The following is a 27,834-nucleotide window of genomic DNA, read 5'->3' as shown; positions in this document are numbered from 1 at the left end:
AGATTGAAAACCTCTGATATAAAGCACGCCCCCCCCCCAAAGAAGTGCAAGTAGATAAATAGGTACCGCTCCGGTGGGAAGGTAAATGGCGTTTCCATGTGCTGCTCTGGTTTCAGTGTTCTGTTGTGCCAGAAACGGCTTAGTCATGCTGGTCACATGACCTGGAAAAATTGTCTGCAGACAAACGCCGGCTCCCTCGGCCTGTAAAGCGAGATGAGCACTGGCAACCCCAGAGTCGTCTGTGACCAGACTTAACTGTCAGGGGTCCTTTACCTTTACTTTTTAATCATTATTATTTATTGATTTTCTATACTGCCCTCTATAAGCTTCATTTGGGAAGCTTATTCCATTTTAAAAGGATGCAATTCTTAATTACAACATATTAACTATAGATATACATTACCACCTCCAGCTGTTTCCAGATTCTCTGATAAACAAATTCAGGAACATTCAGCTATGAATCACACTTGATAACAGAATGTAGTCTAATCTGATTAAAATGTATTGCAGGTGAAAATGAACAACTCCTAAACTCTTGATCAGTTTGAACACAGAAAAGTCTCTATATTGGCCATGCTTACATGTATAATAATAATTTGGTAAATGCAAAATCAAGTCACGGTAGCCTATGAATATAAAAAAATCTGCACAATGTATAAAGCAACTTACAATATAACTTTATAAAAACCCGCTCATAATCAAATGGCCAATACATGGGTGAATTCCATGGTAGGAATAACAAGGAAAAGGATGGGAAGCAAAACAGCCAATATCATAATTCCTTGATACAAACCTATGGTGCAACCACATTTGATAGACTCTGTCCAGGTCTGGTCACAGCACCTTAAAAATGATATTGTACAGCTGGGAAAAGGGCAACGCCCTTTTTATTTTTAAATCACACAACCAGATTCAGGTCTTGGGACACTTAGAATACACACTTGCCAAGATCTGTTTAGGTTCTTGTCTAGGATTGGCATGGGTGTTCTGATTCCTTCTATTCAGGCAATGTTCCTGGGTTGCTAACATAGGAGCCAACTCCTAGGGGCCAAGGTCCCTTCGCATGTGCCCCCATAAAATATTTGAGGGGGCTGGACCTTCCCAAAGTTGATGGGCAACACCATTAAAATGGTGTGTGCAGGCACATTATGTGATCAATTTTCAGGACGGCGCTTACTTGGGCCCCCGAAATATTTTATCCAAGCAGGGTCCCCCCTCCCGTGCTTTTCCCTGGAAAACCTGCACTTTACCTTTGAATTAGAGCAATTGGCAATTGCTGTTTGCTCCGATTCAGCAGTAAAGTGCAGGTTTTCCTGGACAAAGCCCCAGGACCAAACAACAACATGGCGTTTTTAAAGCCAAGACCTGTGCCAAAGGAAATCTGGATGAGCCCAAACCAAAGTGTCCCCGTGCAAGGAACAGTGCCCCTCTAATCCCTACATGAACGAACCAGAAAGATGTGCATCCTCTGGCCAGATCCAAAACATACATTTCCGTAATATACTCAAGCAAATCCACAAAGGGCCCAGGACTACAGTTCTGTTCCTGTGCACTGCATCATTATAAGACACTGGAAACTGACACCAGATTGTCATAAACGACCCAAACGTTGCAGAAGTGTCCCTGACCTTGTTTTTTTCAAACGTTCTAAAGCAAAATATTCACCCCATTAAGCAACTATGTTCAGCTCAATACAAATTGCTTTGGTCAGAATACTGGATAAAATCCTGATAGAAAGTCAGACTGACTCAGTGTGCTTTGGCCTCCTACACCAATACTTTCAATACTCTTGTACACAACACTCCCACAAATCCCTGGACTTAGGATATTTGCAGTATTAATATGAAGGCCATCCCTCTTCTCCACCCTGGGATGTTCAGCTGCTTTGAATATTGCAACACTAAGAATATAAAAGCACTCGTTGACCTTCCTCAAGGCTGCAAATCTCCACGTTTGCTCTGCTTTCATCTGGCACCATCATGGAGCTGTTTGAGTGGACCCTGTTTTTACTCATCGTCTTGCTAATTGGGGTCCTTTTCTTTTCCCAGATGAGTGCCACCTGGGATGTCTACTGCAAGATGGTGCTTTTCTATGGCTGGATTGTAGTGATGACCATCCTAGTGCCCCCTTGGGTAGCTCTAATCAGGGGGTCTAGAGTGGAAAACATGAAGTGAGTAGGCAGCCTTGGCTGTACCCGCATCTTTTTGGGATGGTCACATCTCTGGGAACAAGGTGGTACTTGGTACCAGGCACATCTACCTGTTCCTCTTGAAACAGGCCAGGGATGCTTGGGAACAGGATAATCATTTGAAATACTGTGTATCCCATTCTGGTTGATACCAGTCAAGAAAGTTATGGTGGAATTAGAAAAAGTGCTGGAAAGGGAACTAGGCAAGGATGCCCTTTATCTCCTTTACTCTTTGTATTGGTGTTAGAGATATTAATGAATAAAATTAGAAGATATGAGAATATAAAAGGGATTGTGATGGGGGAGGGAAGTATAAAGTAAGAGCCTTCGCGGACAATTTGATCATCACTACTGAAAATCCAATAGAATGTATCCCAAGAGCAATAGAATGTATAAATGAATTTGGACACCTAGCTGGCTTTAAGATAAATTTTAAGCTAGTTGGAAATATAAAGTAGCGTAACAAGAACGGCTGGAAGTCAAGTCACTTGGTGGGTGTCCGTGGCGGGTAAGTGTGTAGGTATGTTGATATGTACAGTATAGGTAAGTATTATATAGAATAATGTAGGTATGTTTTATGTTATGAAAATAAGGGAGTGTGTTGTGTATGTGTATTGTGTAAATGTACAGTGGTACCTCTGGTTATGTACTTAATTCGTTCCGGAGGTCCGTTCTTAACCTGAAACTGTTCTTAAACTGAAGTACCACTTTAGCTAATGGGGCCTCCTGCTGCTGCCGCTGCACAATTTCTGTTCTCATCCTGAAGCAAAGTTCTTAACCCGAGGTACTATTTCTGGGTTAGTGGAGACTGTAACATGAAGTGTATGTAACCTGAAGTGTATGTAATCCAAGGTACCACTGCATATGTATGTGTTTTATATGTTAAAAAAATTTAAATAGAAAAAATAGAAAAAGGGCTGGAAAGGAAACCAAAATTATCAAGAAGCTGGAGCAGCTCTCCTGTGACGAAAGGTTACAGCATGGGGGTGCTGGACTACAGCTCCCAGCATCCCTGACCATTGGTCACACTGGCTGGGATTGATGGGATTTGGAGTCCAACGACAAGGAAAAGCCACACGGTCCTCATCTCTATCTTAGTCTGCGAGAGACTAACAACCGGCAGCTTTAGCAGCCATTTCTGGGCTGGGACTATTTCCTCAGAGACCTGCTGGGTGACCTAGAGATTCTACAACAAAGTGGGAGTTGCAACAATTGAAGGTGGCAGGGAGGGGATTGTATTTCCTTCTTCCCAGTAATTCATCTCTTATATTGTATTTTGTACACAGCAGTTTTCTTAGGAGGCAAGGTATGAGCACGCAAATAAATGCAGTTCCTTGCCCACACTGCCTGCCTCTTTTCTGCCCCCTGCAGGATTCTTTGCTTCGTGATGCAGCAAGTCAGATATTTACTTGGCGTCAAGATCACAGTTCAAGGCTCCGAGAATCTGAATACCAAGAGGCCGTATATGGTTGTTGCCAACCATCAGTCCATTCTTGATATTCTGGGTATGTTGCTAGCCTGTGGCTTTCGCAATTTTGCACTGAAACGTATTTTGGAAAAGATGTGAATTTTATTAGGAGCATAATCCAGGCCCAGATTAAAGGGACGGGTGTCCTGGGGGGGGCAGGTTGGGGGGGCAGAAGGTGACACCCTGCTCTGCTTCCTGCCTATGATGCAGATGAAGTGTGGGAGAAGGAAAGAGAGGGTGTGCTGCAGGACCTGCTCAATGACTCTTCATCTTCTCCCCCCCCCCCAGCCACTTATCTAAACCCAGCTTCCCTCAGGGCTACCCCACCTCCTTCTTCCTCATCACTGGGATATCAACAGGCCCTCACAGACACCTCTATCAACCCTCCACCATCTTAACCACGAATCTCTTCTCCCGGTCCTCCAGGGGCATAGACACCAACTCTCTGGGGTCGTGGTCCCTTCGGCCGCCCCAATAAAATATTTAGCCCCCCCCCCCCCATTTTCTGCAAATTTCTGCATCCCTGCCCTCATCCCTCTCTTGGGCAGCCACCTCTCCAGCAGCCAGGGGCCACCCTCTTTTCCTGACTGTCCTACCATTGCTTTTTGCTATTTCCAAGCTCATCTGAGCCAGGGCAGCGGGAGAGGTAAGCGGGTAGCAGGCAGGTGAACAGACAGAAAGGTCTTGCGTACAGGCAGGAGCCAAGAGGCAAGTGGGCAGTGGGGGAGTCCTGCGCCCAGTTGCATACAGCGGAGGAAGGTGCGATCTTCAGAAGCGGGGGAGAAAGCAGAGGGTGCCCCCCAATATTTTGTACAAGTTGGCACCTATATACCAGGGGCACCGGTTGCTCATCCTCCCATCCTGGCCCAGTCTACTGCTGTTCATGGCTCTGCCTGAGCCCTGCATGTCTGCAACAGGAGAGGAAGGTGGAAGCATAGGCTTTTGCCCATTGTGGCAAAATTTGTAGATCTGTCCCTGTTTCGTTCCATCTCCAGCCTCAGGGAGGGAGGAGGCAAGATAGGAGCACAGTATGCATTTGAGAGGAGGCAAGAGATGCGAGCTTATGGCTCAAAATCAAATTAGGAACATTAAATTAAGTGTTCCTAAATTAGAAACATTAAAGTCATTCGGTTTTTTTAGATTCTCAATTAAGATGAATCAGATTATCACTGATCATTGTGCTACGGAAGTAAGATGAATGCAGAGCTTTTTTTTTTTTCAGCCAGAAGGTGTTCACCTATCAGGTAAACACCATTGCCATTCTAAGAAAACAAGGGAAGCGTTCATGGATGGCATGCCTATCTCGCTTACAAGAAGGCCAAAGTCCATAAAGATTTTACAAATCACATACTCAGGGATGCACTAGTTAAGGTCTGGAACAAATATAAATCACAACTGGAACCACAGACCCCTTGGTGGCTTTCGCCCCTAGAGGTGCATGCTGTGAAAAAACTTAATATGAGAACGAACTGGGCATCATATAGACAACTACTGGAAGAAGATCGATGAAAACTCAGAATAAAACCCTTTGAGGAGATACTACAATTTGTGACAGACAGATGGCAATACCTGCAACTAAGAAGCGTATTTAATTCAGATTTTTAAAAAGGTTTTGCAAAACAGGATTCTACACTGAGCACCACAGTATTACAAAATAATAAGAAAACATTGTCTAAAATATATAATTTTTTATTGGATTGGGAATTGATGGATGAAGAAGTGAAAGAAACTATGGTCAAATGGGCTCAAGATGTCAGACACATGATATACTTAGAGCAATGGGAGAAATTCTGGCAAGAAGATATACTATTTACCGTCTCTTATACGATTAAAGAAAATTTTGTTAAAATGTTCCACAGGTGGTATTTAACACCAGTTAAGCTGGCCAAAAGCTATAAACTGAAATCCAACCTCTGTTGGAAATGTGGCAAAGAAGCAGGAACAGCAGTACACATGTTGTGGGGTTGTGAGTAGATTAAGAAATTTTGGGGAGTAATACATGAGGAATTAAAGAAAATGTTGAAAATCCCAATTGTTAAAAAACCAGAGGCATATCTCCTAGGCTTGATAGGGAAAGATATACCGCAAGTGAAAAAAAGAATTTTTCTATATGCAACTACGACAGCCGGGGTAGTGATTGCTTCTAAATGGAAATCTCAAATATTGCCCCCAAAAGAGGAGTGGATTTGCAAATTAAATGAATATTTAGAATTGGCAAAGCTAACTTCAATCATAAGATATCGGTCAAATCAAAAATTTAAAAAGGAATGGAAATGTTTCGAAGATTATATGTTACAATATTGTTATAAGAAAGATATGCTAATATGACTAGAATAAAAATGTAAAGTATATCTATGAATTGGAAAAGAGAAGATATAAAAGAAACACAAAGAATGATACATTTGGAGAATGCAAAGATAAATGTGGAAATAGAGATTTAAAGAAGTCAAATTGTGGCGGAGGGAAGCTGTGGTGGTGGGGGAGTATTATATGATAAGTATGTAATATTTGTTTTCAGTGTTTTTGGATTGTTTTCAATCTTTTTTTCTTCTTTTTTGTTGATGTTTTGTTTTTTTCTGTATTATTTAAACAATAAACAAACAAACATGCAAATAAGAAAAAACATGGTGAGTTCTGGCACCTCTTTTTATAGCAAAATAGCACTGGCGAATGGCAATGTTTGGAATTCCTTTTTCCCCCTACAAAAGCTGAATGCGTGTCCAGGAAGATGGGTTGGGAGCAGGGTAAATTCAGAAAGAATAATTTCTAGCCACCAAGCCTTCTCCACCTGGGGATGTCGGAATGTCATGTCAGAATGCAAGTGACCCCAAAAGCCCCATTTAGAAAGTGTTTCTTTCTTTCCAAGGAATAGCAGAGGTACTTCCTGACCGCTGTGTGATTCTTTCCAAAAAGGAATTGAAGTACATGGGCCCGATGGGCATCGTCTGCTGGCTAGGCAAATTCATTCTTCTCGACCGCAGTAATAAGCGCTCAGCCAGAGAAACCATGGATCACATCACAAGGACCCTGCTGCAGCAGAACGTGAGAGCACATGCAGAGAGGGGTGCAGCTCTGGGAGGGGAGTAGCTGGGAAAGGATGGCTGGTGGGAGAGGAGTCAAAGGGACCCTATGAGACTGCAGCAGCCCCTGGGAGGGGCCATCGCTTGGGGTGGGGGTAGACTGCATGCTTTGCAAACACAATGTCTCCAGCTGCTGGCATCTCCAGCTGAGAAATATTAATTTAAGTAGCAGCATGTGGTGGGGAAGTTTCTGTACCCACGCCCTTGGAGAGATCCTCACCTGGTAGAAGGAAGCTTCCTGGGCTCTGGGGTGGTGAAATATTTTGCTCTGCACACCAGATATTTGGAAGAGGATTTTGCCAGGTGGGTGAGTAAAGAAAGGATGTGTGCCATGCATGACTATAAGGAGAATGTGGCTTTAGAGCCATCCGCCCCATGGTACAAAGGAGAACAGAGTCTGCCCTGCTGAGGAACTGCAGCCGTTCCTGGGGGCAGAAGGGCATTCAGGGGTAGGCATATCCGCAGTCTTGATGCAGTCTCATATTTTCTAACTGGTTTCCAGCTAGACCGTTAGCAGCTTGAGTGACAGGCCAAATTACACCAGGAAGAGTGAGGAAATAGTAACATTTCACTGTGATCTCCAAAGATGTGGTCCGTGGACACATTTTAATCTGTGGCCATTTTTCTCTGCCCGTTTCTTATGCAGCTGAGTGTCTGGGTTTACCCAGAAGGCACCAGGAACCGGACGGCCACACTACGTCCCTTCAAGCGAGGAGTCTTCAGTGTGGCTGTGAAGGCTCAGGTAAACGTGTGAATTGTGAAATAGATATTTGTCTCATGCTGGCGGATTTCATGGGCTTCCATGAGTCAATCATGCTACATTTTTGGTGGCAAAACGTGATTCATCACTCAGGTTTACCATTCCTGAACATTTGTCATAGTTCCGATCTGAGACTTATCAAAATGCCTACCAAATGGAGAGTCTCTCTCTTTCCCTTTCTAACCCTAATAGCTGCGCTGGGTTTTGCTCACCTCCACATTCCTGTTTGCTTCTAGGTCTATTAAAGACTGTGTGTCGGTTGCCAGCCATGCAAATAGATGTGAGGTGATGGAGATTAGTGGGCAGGGCTAATGTCAGACAAACAATGATGGAGGCTCCCTAAAGCAAGGATAAAGTTTCATACCCCTGGGCTGCTTTGGGGGTAAGAGGGAAGGGATAAGCATTAGCGGGACACTTCTGCAGTCATGATATTTTAGGTTTCCCAAACATAATACTACCAGGAGTGGCTGGCGTGGTGCCATGGAGCTCTTAATTTATAAACTGCAGTTGCAGAGGAGGTGGAGGAGGGCAAGGAGAAAGAACTTTGTTGATAAAGCTGGCCGTTATCTGTTTTATAGAGCCAGTGGGAGGCATTTCTTTCTGTTGGGCTCAATGCCATTATTTCAATATTTTGTGGGGGGAGGGGAGGGTGGGTTGGCCAGCCCACCCATGAGGCAAGTTGAGGTGACCACCTCAGATGGCAGGAAGAAGAAGAAGAGTTTGGATTTGATATCCCGCCTTTCACTCCCCTTCAGGAGTCTCAAAGCGGCTAACAATCTCCTTTCCCTTCCTCCCCCACAAGAAACACTCTGTGAGGTGAGTGGGGCTGAGAGACTTCAGAGAAGTGTGACTGGCCCAAGGTCACCCAGCAGCTGCATGTGGGAGCGGAAACGCGAACCCGGTTCCCCAGATTACGAGATTACCGCTCTTAACCACTACACCACACTGGCTTTCGCCAGGGGCAGCAGATCTGGCCTCAGGGAACACATCACTCGCTTTTGTTATAACAAGAATACAAAACTGAAAAGGAATGCACTGCAGCTAAATATTATGTTCATTTTTCAGATGGTCTAATCCTTCCCCTGCCCATCCCTCTAATATTCTTAAGAGGGTCTCTTCTCCAGTCTTCAGAGAGTAGCTGGAAGTGGGGAGGCAGAAAAAGGTCCTTTCCTTCCACTCTGTAGTTTTAATCTGAAATCTTTGGCGCAGTACTGCTCCCAGAGTTCAGAAACTGCTTGTGCGAATGAAATTCCCTGTCCCAAAATGTGCCTAGAACAATGGGAGTTTCGAACCCTGGCAACATCTGCCGCCTTCTCGGTAGCCCCCTGCAATGTTGCCTCTTGTCAAATAGGAGATGCTGCTGGTCTCCTCCAATCCCTAGGGAAGAAATTATGTGTGCCGCCCAGTGCTTCAGAGCAGGCCCCTTTGCCCTCCACAGTGGCCTTTGATTCCCACTTCACCCCTGTCAGGTAAGGTTGATTTGATTCCCCACCCTGTTCCCAATGTAGATCTTTATTCACCCCAACCACCAGGGGTGCCAACTTGAAAAAAATATTGGGGGAGGCCAGGGGTCTTTGCCCAGCATAATTGATTACAAGACGAAGCACACACACACCATTTGAATGGCAATGTCTGTCAACTTGCAGGAGGGCAGCCCCCTCAAATATTTTATTGGGAGAATAAGAGACATCGGCTCCTCAAAGGTAGCTCCTATGTACCCCTCTCCTGTGCCTGATCTTCACTCACCCCTTCTTCTCTGCGGGGCTGAGGGCACCAGTTGGTGGTTTGCCTCATGCGCCAAAATGTCTTGGGCCAGCTCTGGTTGGGTCAGCCCCAAATAGAACCCTTGTTCCACCTCAGGTAAGAGTCATACTCTGAAAGGCAAGGCCATCCCTGTAGGTTCACCTTCCCTGTTAAAACGTTGCTTAGTGCCTTCTGGGTCTCTTAATTTCCCACTGTCTTTTGCTACACAGATCCCCATAATCCCTGTTGTGACCTCCTATTATCAACAACCCCCCAACCTCAAAGATGGCCAGAGGCCCTTTTTTTGTAGAGGTGAGTCTAAATGACAGTCTTGCTTATTTGGTTTATACACTTCAACATGAAGTGAGAATGTATATTTTGCTTGAAAGCCTTTTCCGCTTGCTTTAATTTGAATTTGAATGCTGTATAAAAATTACAACCTTAATTACTATATGACTTATTTCTGGGGAGGGGGGTGTTTAGCCACTCCTTTCTCCTCCTCTGTACAACACTGCCATTTTGGACCTGTTCTGAAATTTATTTAAATATTATTCCTTTATATACTCATGTATAGACCACTGCTTAAGGCATAGACTTTACAAGGCAATTTCTGCATAGAATTAAGTTGCACTGTCTCTCTTTCTCTCTGTTGCTCCCTGCCACCTTCAGATAAGTGGATCATCCAGATTTTGCCCAAGATAGAAACACGAGGCCTTGGGCCAGAAGATGTCCCTGCACTTGCTGACAGCACACAGAAACTGATGCTGGATACTTTCAATGAGATCAATGAGCACGTAGTTTTAGAGAAAGATACCAGAGAGTGAGGGCCTCTTTATCATGGAAGCCTGGGAGGACCCACCAACCAGGAAGCTAGACAAGAACTTTGCTTCAGTCCAAAGAAGAGGACAGAAGAAACACCTCACTCCACCCAGACCCAACTAAGACCAGGGCCACCTAGTGGCTCAGCTATATGACGACAGGATCCAGGCATCTCTCCAGCCCACAGGAACAACAATTCTATTTAGCAGCACTATTGAAACGTCTGATAGTTCCACTATTCATTCACTCATGCTACCTTGGGCTGAGATTCCTAGGGTTGGAAAGGCTGCTCTGATTTGTCACCCAGCAATTCTGCAATTATTGTTAGCTCTCATTAATATCTCACCTTTCCTCTAAAGAGCTCAATGTGATTTATAAGATTCTTCCCTTCTCCATTTTATCCCCACAAGAAACCTTAGGTTAGGCTGGGAGACGGGTGACTAGCTCAAGATCAGCCAGTGAGCTTCATTACTAAGTTGGGATTTGAAACCTGGTCTTCCACATCCTAGTCCAACACGCTAACCCTTCTCATATATTCAGAAACTGCAATTGCCCTGTAACTTCAAAGAGCAAGATGTGGAGTCCTTCTCTCTCCAGATTTTGTTCTTTCATATATGTATATGGTTTTACAATTTAATATTCAGTCAAATAACACAATATAACATTTATCATATGAAAGGAAAAAAAGAAGAAAACCCTCTCCATCACTTCCCTCAACTTTCCCTTCTGGATCTTTAAATATTTACTACTTCTGCTTAATTGTTAACTTGTTTTTATGATCTTGTATCTGAATGCTCTAAAATTCTTATCATTTTTATACCAAATTTTCATAATTACATCTTACACTCAATTACATTCCATATTATTGTTTCTTGACCTTTAAACTTGTTTTCTTACTTGTAAGTGTTTAATCAAACCCTGCTAGTGAGTCCATTTCTTTACAGTATTTCTGTAAATACAACATAAAAGGTTACCAGTCTTTTTTAAAATCTTCATTGTCATTGTTTCTGATTCTTTTTGTAACTTTTGCCATTTCTGCATATTCCATAAGTTTGACTTGCCATTCTTCTTTCGTTGGTATGTTGTCATCTTTCCATTTTTGGGCTAGGAGAATCCTAGCCGCCGTTGTTGCGCACATAAACAACTTCTTCCGCTCTTTTGCTAATTCCTGTCCTATTATACCTAAGAGAAATGCTTCTGGTTTTTTAACAAAAGTTTTTTTAAACATCTTCTTCAAATCATTATATGTCATTTACCAGGTTTTTTTTTATTACTTTAGAATTCCACCACATATGACAAAATGTACCTTCTTTCTCTTTACACTTCCAACACTTATTGGAACTACTTGTATACATTTTTGCAACTTTAACAGGAGTTAAATACCATCGCTACATCATTTTCATATACTTCTCTTTCAAAGTTGTACAGGCAGTAAATTTTAAATCGACTTTCCATAATTTTTCCCAGTCTTTCATTTGAATATTGTGTCCCAAATCTTGTGCCCATTTAATCATAACACATTTGACCTCTTCATCTTTGGTTTACCATTCCAACAATAAATTACACAATTTCTTCAGTATCAGATTTTGTTTTTTCAAAATCCTAACAAATGGGCTCAACAGTCTTTATTTATGGACTTGACCTGAATGCATCAGGTGAACACAACCTTTTTTGAGATTTGCCACATCCAATCATGTGCCCAGACGTTGCAGCAGTCCAAGGTGCCTGAATGACATAAGCTGAAACTTCCTGCTTCGCCCTCATCGGAAGATCTCTTAGCTGAGCTTGGGAGGTGGCGTCTGGATTTGAACCTGAAGCAAACGGGCAGGAGATTGCCCAACTTTGCATGCCCATGAAGATTTCAGTCTGGTGCCAATGACGTGAGTGAAAGGTGGAAGTGGCAAGTATGACCATCCCTGCTAGGGAAAGCTGTGAAACTATTCTACAAATGCAGAGCAAATGTGGGAATTTGGGAAGCACAGCCAGAGACTTCAAAATCTGCACGTGGAATCAGTTTTTAATTGCTATAATCTGACCTGGGGCCTGCTGGTAAAGGACATGTAAACAAAGATCTATGATAATAATGGGCCACAAGTTCCCCACGCCTGCTTTAAAGCCCCTGAATAGCTTAATCCGTTAAGGAACCTACTCCCAACATGCCTGGGATCTTGTGCCACACCTTTTTAAATGGGAAAGTCAATCCTATGAACAATGGGGAGAGGGATGTTTGTCTTTGATGCAATACAAGGAACACCCTATGACTCTGAAAGGAAATATATCTGCGCCCACTGCGTAATTCACTATTCAACCAAAGTTTCGTAGCTCTGGCCTGGAGGGCTTTTGTTGTCATTAAAGGATTCCATATCTGTTAAGTATCCCAGTTTACTGTAGCACTGCTGACAAGAAAAATAAAAGCAGCCAGAGAATAGTTGGAGTTAGTTTAATAACCAAACATGCAGGGCAGACACCTTGAAGGGAGGTAACTCATGAAGAGGCCTCTCCACAGACATGCCTGGTGAGCTGCAAGTGGGCCAGGATAGCAAGAAAATGCGCCCAGGCAACGTTGTCCCAATGCACATACAGCTCACGCCACCAGCCACCAAACCAAGCGCCAGGAATTCTGAAATTCCATGTGACATCTCAACAAGCCTGGTCAGCTGCTGCTTGGAGACTCCTGGGGCGCAGTTCGGGATTCTGACATGTTCAAGGGTGGTAAGAGGCATGCTCACTTAGCAACCACGAAGCGGCAGGACAAAATGGTTTACTTCTTCCGCTGCCGGTGTTTTGGCTTCTGCTCCTTGCGTTTCTGGGCTCTCATGTCCTTCTTGAGGCGGCTGTCCACCACTTTGAAGTGGCCCTTGACTCCGGCAGGGCGCCTGACCTTCCGCCCAGCGCCCTTTTTGGCCACAAGGTAGGTCACCTGCCGTTTCTCCTTGCCTATCCCTGCCTTCTTGTAAATGCTGTTGTTGGAGAAGGGGGGAGGGACACAGGGAAAGTGGGGAGTTACGAGCAAAAGGCTTCTCTTCGGAATCTCTCATCAAACCCAATTCTGCCTCCTCCTGAGGAGAAACACCCCTACCACAGGGCCCTTGACCTGCCTTAGCAACCACTTTGCTGTCACCCCTAACCTTCATTTCCAAAGGAACCCTGGCCTACTGCTCCAAAGTCTCTCATGATTATTAAGCTGCTGTTTTACTTAATCAATTCATATCCCGGCCTTCCTGCGAAATAGGGAGGTTGCCCCGTCTCCCTGTCTTCTCCTCACAAGAAGCCAGTGAGGCAGTGACTGTCCCAGGGTCACCCAGCAAGCTTCATGGCTAGAATACGGTGGCTAGGTTGCTTTTGGGGGCAAAGTACTGCCATCACATAATACACCTTCGCTTGTGCGATTTGCACTGGCTGCCAATTCTCCACTGGGTCAAGATAAAGGTAGAGGTGGAGTGAGGAGTGTGTGGTGGTGGCGTCCGCCCCAGGTGTCATCCTGAGGGTGGGGTGACATTCAGCGCACTGCCCACCCGGCACCTGCGACTCCCAAGCGTACCCTGAGCAAAGTGGCACCGGCAAAGCGGCGCAGCTCATCCTCTCCCCTGCCTGCCTGCCTGCCTCCTCCAGCTTGGAGCGCGGGGCAACAGCACAGAGGCAGGCAGGCAGGGGAGAGGAAGGGAAGGATGCAGGCGAGCAAACAACGGAGGGGGGCGGGAAGGGGAGAGGAAGGAAGCGGGATCAGTGGATGCACCTTTCATTCTGCCTGGAACTTCTCCATCTGAGCTGGCTCCCTGCCTGTTACATTATGTGTGGGGAAACCCGCGTGGGGTTCCTCTCTGTGTAAAGTCTTCAAGCTGTCCCTGCGCGCGCCTGACAAATCTGCCCCATTGCCTTTCCGCTCGTCAAAAATTATTCCCCCCCCCCCACCTCCAGTCTCCGTTGTTGTGTGTCCTGGCTGAGGGTGAAAACAGAAAACAGGGGGGTTGAAAGTACTGGCTGCAATCCTATCCTCACCTGGGAGTAAGTCCCCTTGAACTCAGAAGGGCTCGCTTCTGATTCAACATGTATAGGCTTGTAAACTGTAGCTTGTTTCAGCTGCCACATCAAGCCAGAAAATCCCATGAGAACTGCCATAAATCACACAACGAACACTTTTATGGTGCACAAATTGCTGTTTTAATATTGTGTATGGGGGGGGGCACGTAGAAACAGATCCCTGAAAAATAAAAATGAAAGGCAACCTTGTCTCATGAAGAACCTGAGAACAAGGAGGCCAAAACCAGCAATTTTAAAATTAATGTAATTGTATTAATAATAAACTATTATTTCTAGTTTGTCATATATCTACCAATTCCAGAAGATGCTGCTTCCCAATCAGTGTTATAGTCTTTCAACCATTGCAAATGGATTTGGACTTTCAGGTTTTTCTTCATCACTTAGCCTTAGCCAAAGGGCAGTTTTATATTTGCACATCGGACTAGATTCAAGTAATGAAACCTGCTAGCAGAAGCCTGTACAGGACTTCCACTAGTGCAGTGAGTTCCCCCTCCCATCTCTTTCCCCTGTCCCTCAAGTTGGCTAGGAGACGGGGGTAGGAAGTGTGTGGAAGTAAAAGAAGGGGAATTGTTCCTTCTGGAAAGCTGAAATGCTCACACTGACAAAACTACTACCATAGCAAAGATAAGGTAAAAGGTAATGGACCCCTGGACGATTAAGTCCAGTCAAAGGCGACCATGGGGTGCAGTGCTTATCTTGCTTCAGGCCAAGGGAGCCACGCTTTGCCTTCCCGCCGCAGCGGTAACTATTTATCTACTTGATTGCATTGGTGTGCTTTTGAACTGCTAGGTTGGCAGAAGCTGGGACAGAGCAAGGGAGCTCACTCCGTTGTGGGGATTTGAACCGCCGACCTACCAGTTGGCAAGCCCAAGAGGCTCAGTGGTTTAGACCACAGTGCTACCCGTGTCCCTACTACCATAGCACTATGTTGACAGGGGCTCTATGCCTTAATACAGGGATGGCCCTCCAGATATTGGATACCCAACTCCTATAAATCCTAACCAACATGGCCAATAGTTAGGGATGCTGGCAGTTGTAGTTCAGCAACATCAGGAGGGCTATGCCCTGTCATGCAGATATTAAAAGGCGCAGAGAAAAAGCTGGCCATCCTTGAAGCCCAATTTAAATATGTGTATGTGTACGTGTTTGATTATGACTTACCTCCAAAGGTTTCAAAATGTAGCAGGTATCAGATTGAAATGAAATGTATGCAATTGGAGCACATCAGCATAGCCTGCATCCCAGGACTCAGTAAGCCACTGTGACCAGATTGCAAAGGTCTTCATGGGTAAAATCACTCACATCTGTTCCAATTTGGACACCACATTAACAGTAGTTTCAGATTTACTTTCAGGTTTGTATGAGGATGTGGACAGGATAAAGTATTTAAGGCAATCACCTGCACACTTAACCCTCACCCATCAGATGATTATGCTGGCCAAGCGCATAAGAAAAGTGTGTGCCAATGGGCTATGGTACCTTCAGTGGGTGAATAGTTCTACCAGAAAACTGTTGAAGAACATGGTTGTAAGATTGTTGAAAGGACCCTGTCTGAACTCACCATATTGGATAATTTCTGGCTAGTCTTTTTTTTATATATATATATAAATATTTATTAGATTTTCCAATTTTATATAAACACAAAAAGAAAAAGAAAAAGAAAAATATTAAAAACAAATCAATTTCAATAACAATCTTTCAATAACATATTTCTTTGACTTCCTCATACCTCCCCTTCTTGTTCTCTAGTTCAACCTGTTAATTCAGCAAATCCTAATCTCTTAACATTCCTTTTAAAATAAGCCTTATTTTCATTCAACTTTTTTTTTTAAATTTAATAACTTAAACAATTTTAGTCCCCATTATCTTTATCATAACAGCTAGAGACCACCAAAGTTCAAACCAACATCTTTTCAAAGTTCATTAATTTTATAGTATTTCTGTAAATAGTCCTTAAATTTCTTCCAATCTTCTTCTGCTGACTTTTCTCCCTGGTCGCGGATTCTGCCGGTCATTTCTGCCAAATTTCTGGCTAGTCTTGGGGGCAAGCATGCAATGGTGTCTTCCTGCCAAAGGTTTGTGCAGGATCAAGATAAATTTCAATTTGATTTCTAGCCTGACTTTGGTACTGAAATGGATTTGGTGGTTCCCAACTTTTTTTTTGCCCTCAAACCACTTTAATATTGCTTGACAGGCTACTTAATGATTTTTCTGCCTGTTGTAGCAATTATAATGTGCTGTGCTAGATGCTGTATGATTTTTAATTTTACCAACACTGCATAAACCACCTGAATGAAGTTCACAGGCCACAGTTTGGTTACTGCTCTAGACAATCTACCCTAGGAACTAGACCCAGGGAGTCTTTTCTCTGGTGGTTTGCTGGACCTGTCAACAGCTCTCAGTACTATCCATCACAATATGGTTCTCATGGACCTGCCTGGGATAGACTCTGCTTGTTTTCAGTGGTTTCAACCCTTCATGGAAACACACAGTTCTGAAAAATGGTACTGAGGACGACTGCTCATCTTGTCTCCCATGCTATTCAACATCTAGATCGGGGTAGTCAACCTTTTTATACCTACCGCCCACTAATGCATCTTTCTTACCACCCACCAGTGCTCAAAGGATGGAGGATTCAGCTTGTGCCATAGAACCCCCTACCGCCAAGCTAGAATCCTGAAATGCCCACTAGTGGGCGGTAGGGACCACGGTGATAACCCCTGATCTAGATGAAACTTAGCAAGATCTGAAGATTTGGAGTTCACCAGAGGCATAGGAAGGGGGTGCGGTGGGGGCAGACCACCCCGGGTGTCATTGCTGAGGGGGTGACATTCGGTGCATCGCCTGCCTGCGACTCCCAAGCCTACCCCAAGCTGTTGGGGGAACGGGGGGAGCTGCGCCTTTGTTTTGACAGCTTGGGGGAGGCTTGGGAGTTGCAGGCACACAGCGTACCGTTGCCTCACACTCCCGGGCTGCTGGAGGAGGCAGGCAGGCAGAGGACGGGAACGAGGCAGGCAAACAAGCGGAGGGGGGGGGAGGAAGGAGAGAAGCGAAAGCTCCCTCAACTCAGGACCCAAACCCTGGAATGCACAGGGGGAGAGGTGGGGTGTGAGAACAAAGTGGGGGGGGGAGAGTTTTAAGTGCTTATGCTAACAATGTTAAGTAAATAAACCAGAAAATAACACTTGCAACTGTAAGTATCTTATTTTCCCTTCTTTTAATAATTTCAATTGGGGGAGGGTGACAAAAGTAAATAAATCTGCACCAGGTACCACCTGACCTTGCTATGCCTCTGGATGAAGGTTTTGGTATTAATACGTAAAACCCTGTACAGCTTAGGACGAGGGACCTTGAGGGAATACTGCATTGATTATTTATCCAGTGGGCCACTGTGTTCTGCCGGAGAGCTTCTCCTTCCAGCTCCAAGGTTATCAGAAGCCTGCTCCACAGTAACTTTTGGTGTGGCTGTTCCGTGGAGCAGCATGGCTGCTGAGATATGACAGGTCCCCACGGTCGGCAGTTTCCAGAAATAACTGAGGACAATTTTGTTCCAACAAGCTTTCCGGGCTGGAGGAGTAGGTCTCTGAAGTAGGTGTCCCCCTTTTTGTATTGTTTTAAAACTCAACTGTTGTGCTGTTTTGTAACTGATCTCATTACATGTTTCATATGGTGATTGACAAACAGCACATACACTCAGAATGTGCGCATCTTCCAGGGCAAGATCCCAATGTTTTGGAAATGGGGACAAAGAGCTGAGAGAACAAAATGTTTAGCAGCCATGCCATTGCACAGTGTTTAATCCTGCTATTAGTGCCCTTGGAAATCAAGGGAGGGGTTCGAATTGTGCTTCAGAGGTTGGATTACCAGGTTTAGAATTTTTATTCTACAGCAGAGATTGGCCAGTGTCGTCATTCACTTTCAAAAAAAAAAAGGTAGCAGCTTGGGGAGGGGTGCTGAGAGACAAGAGGGCATGGGGGTAGGAGTTTAACCCTTTCCTCCCTGTGCTACTGTCTGACATAGTTTTTCTCTCAAACAGCCATCATTCCCATGGGCATAGTAGCTTCGCCAGTGGCGAAGGATGTTTCGTTGCAACGGTAACATGGGAAGGAAGAGTTAAACTCCCTTTTCTATCATGTCGAGGTCCTCATCAGGCTCTTACCACCACACAGCTGTTTTTCAAAGAAAAGAAAATGACTGGGAGATTTAATGGCATTTAGGGGACATTTAATGGCAAACACACCTATTGCCCATTTTGTCCTGAGATTCCTTCAGAGGTAAGGCAGCATTAAAAAAATGAAATAATGAATAATGACTGACCAAATTATGAACATGTTTCTAAACAGACAGCACTCCCCTGCTATATTTTCAATTTAACTGAAAATATTTATACCTCGCCTTTAGTTGTAAAAAAAAAACCTGACGCAGCTCACAACACAATACATAATAATACCAAAACCAAATGAAACAATATAGCAGCAGATGAAGATAGTTAGGAACAGTAGCAATCCCACATTATAATCCCACAATACAATACCTATGATCCTTGACCACTGCCCATTCTCAGAGGGCGGGCTTCCATGCAGTTACTAGACACACCTGAGAAATATTTTTGCTGGAATTTCCTTCCCTGGCTGTTGCAGCATGGTCTAATAGATGGGTGCATTTCATCAGAACTAAAATCCTACTTTGATCTCAGTTGTACTGATGAAATCCAGATTGCAACACTGTTTGGGAAGGCGGTGAAGGCGATCCTAAGAGGTATTTGTGTGAGTGGGGCAACAGGGATTAAGCTAGAGAGTGCAATGGAAAGAGAGCACTTAGAAACAGATTTTTTTAAAAAATAAAAACGTAGAGCAGCAGCACAAGAGAAATAGAGGACAGCATGTGCAATCCGCCGAAATCTCATGACAATATGTAGAAGGACTATCTGGACTAAAACACAGGAATGTGACTTCATCTTCTTTTTTTTATGAAATATTTATTAAGATTTTTCAAATTCAATACAAAAAAATCAAAAAGAACAAAAAATGCAAAAAAAGAAAGGATTTAAAAACACATGAAATTTACAATTCCATATTTTCATTACCATATTTCTCAGACTTCCCCACACCTCCCCTTCTTGTATTCCAATTCAAATTGTTTGTTCAACAAGTTCCTATCCCCAATTTTTAACCTTTTTATATTTAAATCATTTTTTTTAACTTATTTTAACTTATAAGCATCAATATTTGTACCTCAATACACAAACCTTTTTCTAAAGTCGACCCGAATAACATTCCACGAATTTCCCAATTTTCATATTAATAACCAAACCAAAAAAATAAATAAATAAAACAGATCATAATTATACACCCTTTGGATTCTCAAACCCCACCACCCCCTTTCCCGGTTTCGATCCCCAACAAATATCCAACAGTCTTAATCTTCTATCAGCCTGGAGATCTCACGTCCGAGGCTCTTAATTCTTTCTCAGTTCCTCTCTGCCGGTTTTTTTGATAGTCCTTAATATTAAACTCCAAATCTCTGAGGAGCTCTGTCCCAATAAAGTCCATATTTCTTCCAGCCAGACCTCCATACTTAAAAGCAAGATCCAAAAGTCCAATTGTCACAAAAACTCTAGCTTCCACTTTAATCAGATTTGTAATCCATAGGTCTTCAGGTCTCCACACAAAAAGATCTCTCCATTCTTCAGTCACCAATTTAAACCAGAATTTCATCATCCAATACTTATTTTCCTTTGTAGTCATCCTGTCAGGCCTTTGGTTTGAGTTCTTGTTTCCCTTTGTGAGCATGATATCAGGCCTCTGGCTCTCCTTTGTCGTTTGCAAAATTACAGCTCCTCCTTCCTTCTCCTCAGAAACAACATATATCTCTTTCTCCACACTTTCAAGATTCTCAAAGTTCTCTTTTTGTCCAGCTGCATGGGCTTCCTGAGTCAAGTCCTTATCAAATTCCGTAATGTTATTTACTGTTAAGCTCAAGGTTGTTACATTTGTAGCCAAAACATCAATTTGGTCTTGTAACTTTCCCAGGAGAACAAATACTCTGTCCAGCCCAGCCTGAATTTTCCCTCTTCCAGCCATTCTTGTAGTGTCCCAAATCCCCCTCTAGAGGGATTTGGTAACTTAGTATTCTTTCCAGTTAAAATCCAAAAGTCAGGTTAATTTGTATCAGTTCTTACTTATTTTCAACAAAATATAACCAGGTTGCAGCAACTGTATCCAGCAGAGACAGCAGAAACAAAGTTCTCTTTTCCCTTTTTGACAGCTAATTTTGACAGCTGTCAAACTCCTCTATATCTCCTCAGCAGGCTCTCTCGTGAATCGCTCCCGGGTCCGGGGGGGTGGCACTTCAACTCTCAAGATTATCTCTTATCCTCCAGCACAATTACTTATACTTGTATCGCCAAATCGTGAAATTAATATCTTTTATCGAAGAAACAATTCTCTCGACCTTAGTTAACTAGTCCTTGCTTTACATCTTTTACAAGGCGGGGAGGCGGACTTCCTGTTTGCACCTTCCCCGATCGTACCAAATTCCAAAGAAAATTTCTTTAAAAAGTCCAATTTCCGTACTACTCACGGGTTGTTACTTTTAGGGTCCGATTGTTCACAGGAAAAAGTCAGCGCCCTCCGACCATGGCTCGCGGCTTCACTCCCCAGGAGAAGCAGTCGACTCTCGGCACCGCGCCGCTCACCCCGTCCCCCGTTCCGAAGCCTTTAAAAAGGCTTCTTCACAGGTTGGGGGGGCGCAAATGGTGCCCGCCGAGTCACCAAGTTCACAGGCTTCTGCACCTGTGATTTCTAAGGGTCCCCGCGTCGCCGCAGCGGCAAGACCCAACTCCTGAAGAGCCGATTCCCTCCGGAACTCGGAGGGAATCCGCCATTAGCCGTTCGCGCTAACCCGGAAGATCGTGACTTCATCTTCTAGAGCAGTGTGGTTGGTATGTTGAAAGATGTGTTGTTCATGTGGGGTGTATCTTGGGAAACAACTTTATACTAACACTGATATTAAAATTCAGTGTGGCAGGACATGCTTTCTATCTGGTTCAATTAGAACAGCAAAGGGAGTTAAACAGGGCTGCATCTTGGTATGACTCCTAGTCAGTCTTTACATCAATTATATAGGCTAGGAGCTTTCCTCTTCATCTGATGTTTTCTCCCTGGCAGTTCAAAATCAGAGTGCTTTTGTATATGTGGATCAGGGCCTATTGAAGATCTCGTACTGTCAGGGGCTCAGACACGTACACTATATTTTATATTGTCCATTGTATGATTCACTCAAAGCTAAATTTATCTCCCCTTTTCAGATCGCCCTAGAAGGTCAACCAGATTATTTGAAAATTAAATGGCTGCTGGCAGATGTTGATAAATGCATCAGCCATAGGGTGGCACTATTCACACTCATGGCAAGAAAGATAAGGGCAACCTTTCTAGGTAGTGCAAGTGCCAAACTCCAGGGATGCTGACTAGAAGGAATGTTTTGAATTTTGGACATTGTAGATTTGTCCTGGTCTGGTGCATGAAATCTCTTTCGTTTTGTAATTGCATGATTTGTTTCTCATACTGTATTGTGATGGCCATTGGCTACAAACAATAAAATCCACTGACTGACATGCCAGATCAGTTCTCCCATCCATGATTAAGTCATGGATGGCACCAGTCTTCTTGGTCATTGACCTGCCATTGCAGAGCAGCACCTTAAAGCCACACGGGAGACCCTTGTTGATACTTGTATCCTTCTTGTCAAGACCAGACTGAGGCGTTCCTAAAGTAAAGGAAGGATTGAACTCTGATTAATAAGAATACACACAGAGGCTTGAACCAGCAAGACTCTGGGAAGGGTGCGTATAATAATCTGTGTCTCCACCCTCCGGCCCAGGTCGTTTTATTCACAAAAGAACTTTTTACAGAGTGTTCTTAAGAACCAATCAGACTTCTTCTGAGCATTTCAACAAACCCCATGTGAGGACAAAGTTAAACTACCAAAACTAATTAAGCATGGGGTAAATAAAACAGAACTAAAAAGGAGTGCATTTGGCAACCCCGGGAGGTGATAAACAAGCAATATACATGATAAGGATGGCCAGGAGGACAGCGATCATTATCACCTTCATGTGAGATCTGTTTCCTGGCCCTAAGATTAACATCCTAAGATTAACATATCAGAAAAGCTACATTAAAAGAAGCTGCTCACTATCTTTGATGACCCAGGATGCCTGCCTGCAGTATGTGACTTGTCAAGAAAGAGAAATGGAGCAGGCATGCAGAGGTGTGGATTGATCAAGAATCATATCAAAATAGTTTAAACCCAGTCAACGCAATGCTTTCATTGCTGACACAGATGGCTTACTCTATATTTGTTATAATTCCTCATAGCAATCCCACCTGATCACTACACCAGACCTGGAGACAAGGACAGTCTTCAGAAAGTGACTAAACCTGCCTCCTCAGTGCTGACATAGTTTCTCCTCCTTTTGAGACCAAGGACCTTTGCGGGGGGGGGGGGTCAAGTCACCAAGCAGAGTCTTTGGAATGCTTCTAGAAAACCCATTGGTGTAAGACCTCAACACACCAGGAGAACAGCAGTCTGAGGTGACTGAAGGACACGGCCATGTGTGGAAGGCGGTTAACAAACAAGAGGAACAGGTCACTTCCGGCACCTCTTGGGTGGGTGCAATTGACATTATAAGAGAACAAGAGAGGCGTTCATAGTGAGATCTGGCACCTCTTTTTCTGTAAAAATAGCACTGGGTGGCAATATGTCTCTGAGTGCCAGCTCCTGGGAATAACAAGTGTTGAATGCTGTGGTGCTCACACCCTCGTCCAAGCAACTAATCTGATTTAGAGATCAGTATTACAAACCCACTGCAATACTTCAGAGTCTTCCACATGTAGGATTGGTGCCATCACCTTTGTTTACAGCCTTGCTCCTGGACCACAAACAGCAGCGCAGCCTAAGGCATAGAAAGCCATGGGAAGATATCAGCCACCCTCCCCATAATTATAAGGGAGTTAGAGGCCTGGGTGGAGTACCCTGCCCTGTAAAAACATATGTGCATGGAAATCCTAAACACAAATGTAGTCCCAACTGGCCCAGGATCCTCCTCCCACAAAGGGGTTCTATGCACCTGAGAGCCCTTCACACCCTTGACATACATACTACTGTGGGTGTGTGGGGTGCCATGAGCCCCTGAATTCCTGGGTTCCAGATCCTGTTAGAATTTCAAGCTCCCCAATGCTGATTTTGTGACTGGTATATTTCACACCCCTGTCTGAGTGGAGCCTGAGAAAGGAAGACTGTCTTACCTCTCTTCCAGTGTGTGTCTGTGAAACTGTACCTTCACTTTTACCCTGCCCTATTTGTTCTCGGAGCTGGAGAGAACAGATGCCATAATGCTGTTGTCTGTAAATATTCTGTAAATAAATAGTAGTTTAGAATTATGATTCCTCTTTCCTTTTTGCTGTGTCAAGAGAGAAGGCTAGTGTGCATAAATCAAGTTGGTTTATATCGCTGGAGCGCCCTGGAGAAGAAGGGGATGCCTTTTTCAAGCTATGCTCACCGGGGGACGCTCGGAGATCCAGGGGGCTGCAGATAGCCCAGAGCACTCTCCCAACAGATCCTCCCTTAAATTCTTGGGTTCTGGGTTTCAATCAGTGCTTTGAGTATTAAGGTGAACCATTGGGTGTTAGATTTACCAGTGTAAAAATACAGGCTAAACTTGCTTTGTCCCGCCCCCCCGCCCCGACCAGGGAATCCCCTGGGAGATAAGCCATTAAGAAACAAGACCAGACCTCTGCAAAGCAGAGGCTGTGCCAGCCGCAAATGGGGGTTTGTTAGCAAAGGCAATACAGTTTCAGAATTGCCGTGGGGCTGATGTAAGTGAACAGTTAGGGTGGGGTGGGAAAAGTTTTGCAAGCTTGAGAGCGTGGTGGGATCAGAGCACATTGTGGGGGTGGGGAAGAAACGTCCTCTCGAGTCTGCAAGTGGGAGGGAGAGATGCAGAGCCATGGCTGAAGTCTCTTTAAAGTCTGAGACAGGCTTTGCACATATGGGAGACGCGTGAGATTCTCTTGGGCTGTAAATGCTAGGAATCCCATTCCCCAAACTCAGGTTGTATGTATGTGTAAATAAACTATCTATCATAAAGACACCACAGTCTCTACTTCAACGCAATCCCAAAAGGATTGGGTAAGTGCAGAGACCCCTGAAATCTCACTCTGCTGTAAGATTGGGATGGGGGTGTAACAATATGCCTACTGGTATATGCAGGGGAATGTGGGGAGGACAATCCTACCCCCTCCCTCAAAATGTGAGCCTGAATGTGGCTTACAACATGGAGTGAGGAAGCTGAAACCCTTAGATCTGGCTGGACTACAGCTCCCAGCATCCCTGACCATTGGTCACACTGGCTGGGATTGATGGGATTCGGAGTCCAGCGACAAGGAAAAGCCACAGGGTCCCCATCTCTATCTTAGTCTGTGAGAGACTAACAACCGGCAGCTTTAGCAGCCATTTCTGGGCTGGGACTATTTCCTCAGAGACCTGCTGGGTGACCTAGAGATTCTACAACAAAGTGGGAGTTGCAACAATTGAAGGTGGCAGGGAGGGGATTGTATTTCCATCTTTCCACTAATTCATCTCTTTTATTGTATTTTGTACACAGTGTAAGCTTCCTCAATTATTTTGCTTAGGAGGCAAGGTATGAACACGCAAATAAATGCAGTTCCTTGCCCACACTGCCTGCCTGTTTTCTGCCCCCTGCAGGATTCTTTGCTTTGTGATGTGGCAAGTCAGATATTTACTTGGCGTCAAGATCACAGCTCAATGCTCCGAGAATCTGAATACCAAGAGGCCGTATACGGTTGTTGCCAACCATCAGTCCATTCTCGATATTCTGGGTATGTTGCTAGCCTGCCGCTTTCGGAATTTTGCATTGAACTTATTGGAAAAGATGCGAATTTTATCAGGAGCATAATCTAGGCCCAGATCAAAGGAATGGGTGTCCTGGGGGGAAGGTTGGGGGCGCAGAAAGTGACATCGTGCTCTGCTTACTGACTTTGATGCAGATTAAGTGTGGGAGAAGGAAAAGGAGGGTGTGCTGCAGGACACGCACCCCCTCCATCCGCTTATCTAAGCCCAGGACCCCTCAGGGCTGCCCTGTCTCCTCCTCCATCATCACTGAGATCTGGACAGGCCCTCATGGACACCTCCCTCAACTCCCCACCATCTTAACCACACATTTCTCCCTCTCCTGGTCCTCGCGGGCCATTGGTTGCTCCTCCTTCCATCCTGGGCCTGCCCATGACTGCTCATGGCTCTGCCTGAGGCCTGTATGACTGCAACATGGTTGTCTCTGACCCACCTGCAGGTGAGGAAGGCGGCAGTGTAGACTTTTGCCCATCGAATGTGGCTTTAGAGCCATCTGCCCCAGGGAACAAAGGAGAAAAGAGTCTGCCCTGCTGAGGAACTGCAGCCGTTCCTGGGGGCAGAAGGGCATTCAGGGGTAGGCATATCCACAGTCCTGATGCAGTCTCATATTTTCTAACTGGTTTCCAGCTAGACCGTTAGCAGCTTGAGTGACAGGCCAAAATACACCGGAAAGTGAGGAAATAGTAACATTTCACTGTGATCTCCAAGACACATTTTAATCTGTGGTCATTTTTCCTCTCCCCCTTTCTTATGCAGCTGAGGATCTGGGTTTACCCAGAAGGCACCAGGAACCAGAGGGCCACAGTGCTTCCCTTCAAGCGAGGAGTCTTCAATGTGGCTGTGAAGGCTCAGGTAAACATGTGAATTGTGAAATAGATCTTTGTCTCATGCTGCCAGATTTCATTGATTCATGGGCTTCCATGAGTCAATCAAAGCTTCATTTTTGGTGGCAAAATGTGATTCATCACTCAGGTTTACCATTCCTGAACATCACATTTCCGATTTGAGAGACTATCAAAATGCACCCCTCACCTGCTCCTGATCTTCACTCACACCTTCTTCCCTGGGGGACTGAGGGCACCAGTTTCAGGTTTGCCTCATGTGCCAAACTGTCTTGGGCCGGCTCTGGTTGGGTCAGCCCCAAATAGAACCCTTGTTCCACCTCAGGTAAGAGTCATACTCTGAAAGGCAAGGCCATCCCTGTAGGTTCACCTGTTAAAATGTTGCTTAGCGCCTTCTGGGTCTCTTAATTTCCTACTGTCTTTTGCTACACAGATCCCCATAATCCCTGTTGTGACCTATTATCAACAACCCCCCAACCTCAAAGATGGCCAGAGGCCTTTTTTTTTGTAGAGGTGAGCGAGTCTAAATGACAGTCTTGCTTATTTGGTTTATACACTTCAACGTGAAGTGAGAATGTATATTTTGCTTGAAAGCCTTTTCCGCTTGCTTTAATTTGAATTTGAATGCTGTATAAAAATTACTACCTTAATCACTATATAACTTATTTCTGGGGAGGGGGGGTGTTTAGCCACTCGTTTCTCCTCCTCTGTACAACACTGCCATTTTGGACCTGTTCTGAAATTTATTTAAAAATTATTCCTTTATATACCCATGTATAGACCACTGCTTAAGGCATAGACTTTACAAGGCAATTTCTGCATAGAATTAAGTTGCACTGTCTCTCTTTCTCTCTGTTGCTCCCTGCCACCTTCAGATAAGTGGATCATCCAGATTTTGCCAAAGATAGAAACACCAGGAAGCTAGACAAGAACTTTGCTTCCATCCAACAAGCCGAGGACAGAGGAAACGCCTCACTCCACCCACACCCAACTAAGACCAGGGCCACCTAGTGGCTCAGCTATATGACAACATGATCCAGGCATCTCTCCAGCCCACATCTTTTTTTATTTAAAGGAACAACAATTCCATATAGCAGCACTATTGAAATGTCTGATAGTTCCGCTATTCAGTCACTCACCTCTGAATTTTGCGAGCTGTTCCCGGTGATATGAATAGTAAGATTGCTGTCGGTCTTACAAGGCTCAGACAGGACTTCAGAAGATAAGCATGGTTTTTCAGGCACTATTTGTGCATTTGGTGATTGTACTGTTTAAGGGAACACTTTGGTTTCTGCATTTCATCTCAACAGAAGATGACCCAAGTGTTTCATTTTCTCCTTGTACTGTTGTTGGAATCGGCCCTGTCTTTACTCCAGCAAATTTGAGATAAACACTTACTCTGAAGTGTGCTGCTTATAGAAACATAAGCTACCTTAGCCTGGCCACTGGCAGGTGCTACTTTGGGCTGAGATTCCTAGAGTTGGAAAGGTTGCTCTGATTTGTCGCCCAGCGATTCTGCAATTATTGTTAGCTCTCATTAATATCTCACCTTTCCTCTAAAGAGCTCAATGTGATATATCAGATTCTCCCCTTCTCCTTTTTATCCCCACAAGAAACCTATGGTGTAGGTTAGGCTGGGAAACGGGTGACTAGCCCAAGATCAGCCAGTGAGCATCATGACTATGTTGAGATTTGAACCCTGGTCTTCCACATCTTAGTCCAACACCCTAATGCTTCTCCTATATTCAGGAACTGCTGTTGCCCTGTAACTTCAAACAGCAAGATGTGGGGTCCTTCTCTCTCCAGATTTTGTTATTTCAAAGCCCTAACAAATGGACTCTACCGTCTTTATTTATGACTTGACCTGAATGCCTCAGGTGAACACAACCTTTTTTGAGATTTGCCACATCCAATCATGTGCCCAGACGTTGCAGCAGTCCAAGGTGCCCGAATGACATAAG

At 44.4% G+C, this 27,834-nt stretch overlaps 2 protein-coding genes across 6 annotated transcripts in view; one reads left to right on the top strand and one right to left on the bottom strand.

The window, feature by feature from the left end:
* The first annotated feature begins 1,596 nt into the window (after positions 1–1,596).
* LOC310748014 (1-acyl-sn-glycerol-3-phosphate acyltransferase alpha-like) lies at positions 1,597–27,834 on the top strand. 5 transcript variants are annotated; one of them, XR_014541062.1, is made up of 7 exons: positions 1,642–2,170; positions 3,560–3,693; positions 6,523–6,698; positions 7,383–7,478; positions 9,470–9,551; positions 9,909–11,779; positions 27,817–27,834. XR_014541062.1 is itself a non-coding variant. In XM_083583531.1 (6 exons), the coding sequence occupies exons 1-6, from the start codon at positions 1,980–1,982 to the stop codon at positions 10,061–10,063; spliced, it is 828 nt and encodes a 275-aa protein (XP_083439657.1). In that variant the 5' UTR covers positions 1,597–1,979; the 3' UTR covers positions 10,064–12,489. The 5 variants fall into 5 exon arrangements, 3 of the variants coding, with proteins under 3 accessions (XP_083439657.1, XP_083439658.1, XP_083439656.1); XR_014541063.1 differs by lacking the exon at positions 27,817–27,834 and adding an exon at positions 22,694–23,461; XM_083583531.1 differs by lacking the exon at positions 27,817–27,834 and having other exon boundaries at positions 1,597–2,170; positions 6,529–6,698; positions 9,909–12,489.
* The window catches only part of FTSJ3 (FtsJ RNA 2'-O-methyltransferase 3), a 40,014-nt gene continuing 24,998 nt past the window's right edge, over positions 12,819–27,834 (bottom strand). The window contains exon 21 of the mRNA XM_083582738.1: positions 12,819–13,018. Within this exon, the coding sequence (XP_083438864.1) occupies positions 12,820–13,018 (199 nt within the window). The 3' untranslated portion in view covers position 12,819. The remainder of the gene's footprint in view (positions 13,019–27,834) is intronic.

Source organism: Podarcis filfolensis (assembly GCF_964270895.1).
Source record: "Podarcis filfolensis genome assembly, chromosome: 13".
NCBI classification, from domain to species: domain Eukaryota; kingdom Metazoa; phylum Chordata; class Lepidosauria; order Squamata; family Lacertidae; genus Podarcis; species Podarcis filfolensis.
Note: the sequence above shows the minus strand (reverse complement) of the source record. Positions and strands in the feature narration are given on the sequence as shown.

Bases quoted from the DNA above. Each gene is read 5' to 3' on its own strand.
- LOC310748014 (XM_083583530.1), top strand. From the start codon at position 1,980: ATGGAGCTGTTTGAGTGGACCCTGTTTTTACTCATCGTCTTGCTAATT. The intron at 3,694-6,522 runs GTATGTTGCTAG...TTTCTTTCCAAG, and splicing joins GTCCATTCTTGATATTCTGG to GAATAGCAGAGGTACTTCCT. The intron at 7,479-9,469 runs GTAAACGTGTGA...TTTGCTACACAG, and splicing joins GTGTGGCTGTGAAGGCTCAG to ATCCCCATAATCCCTGTTGT.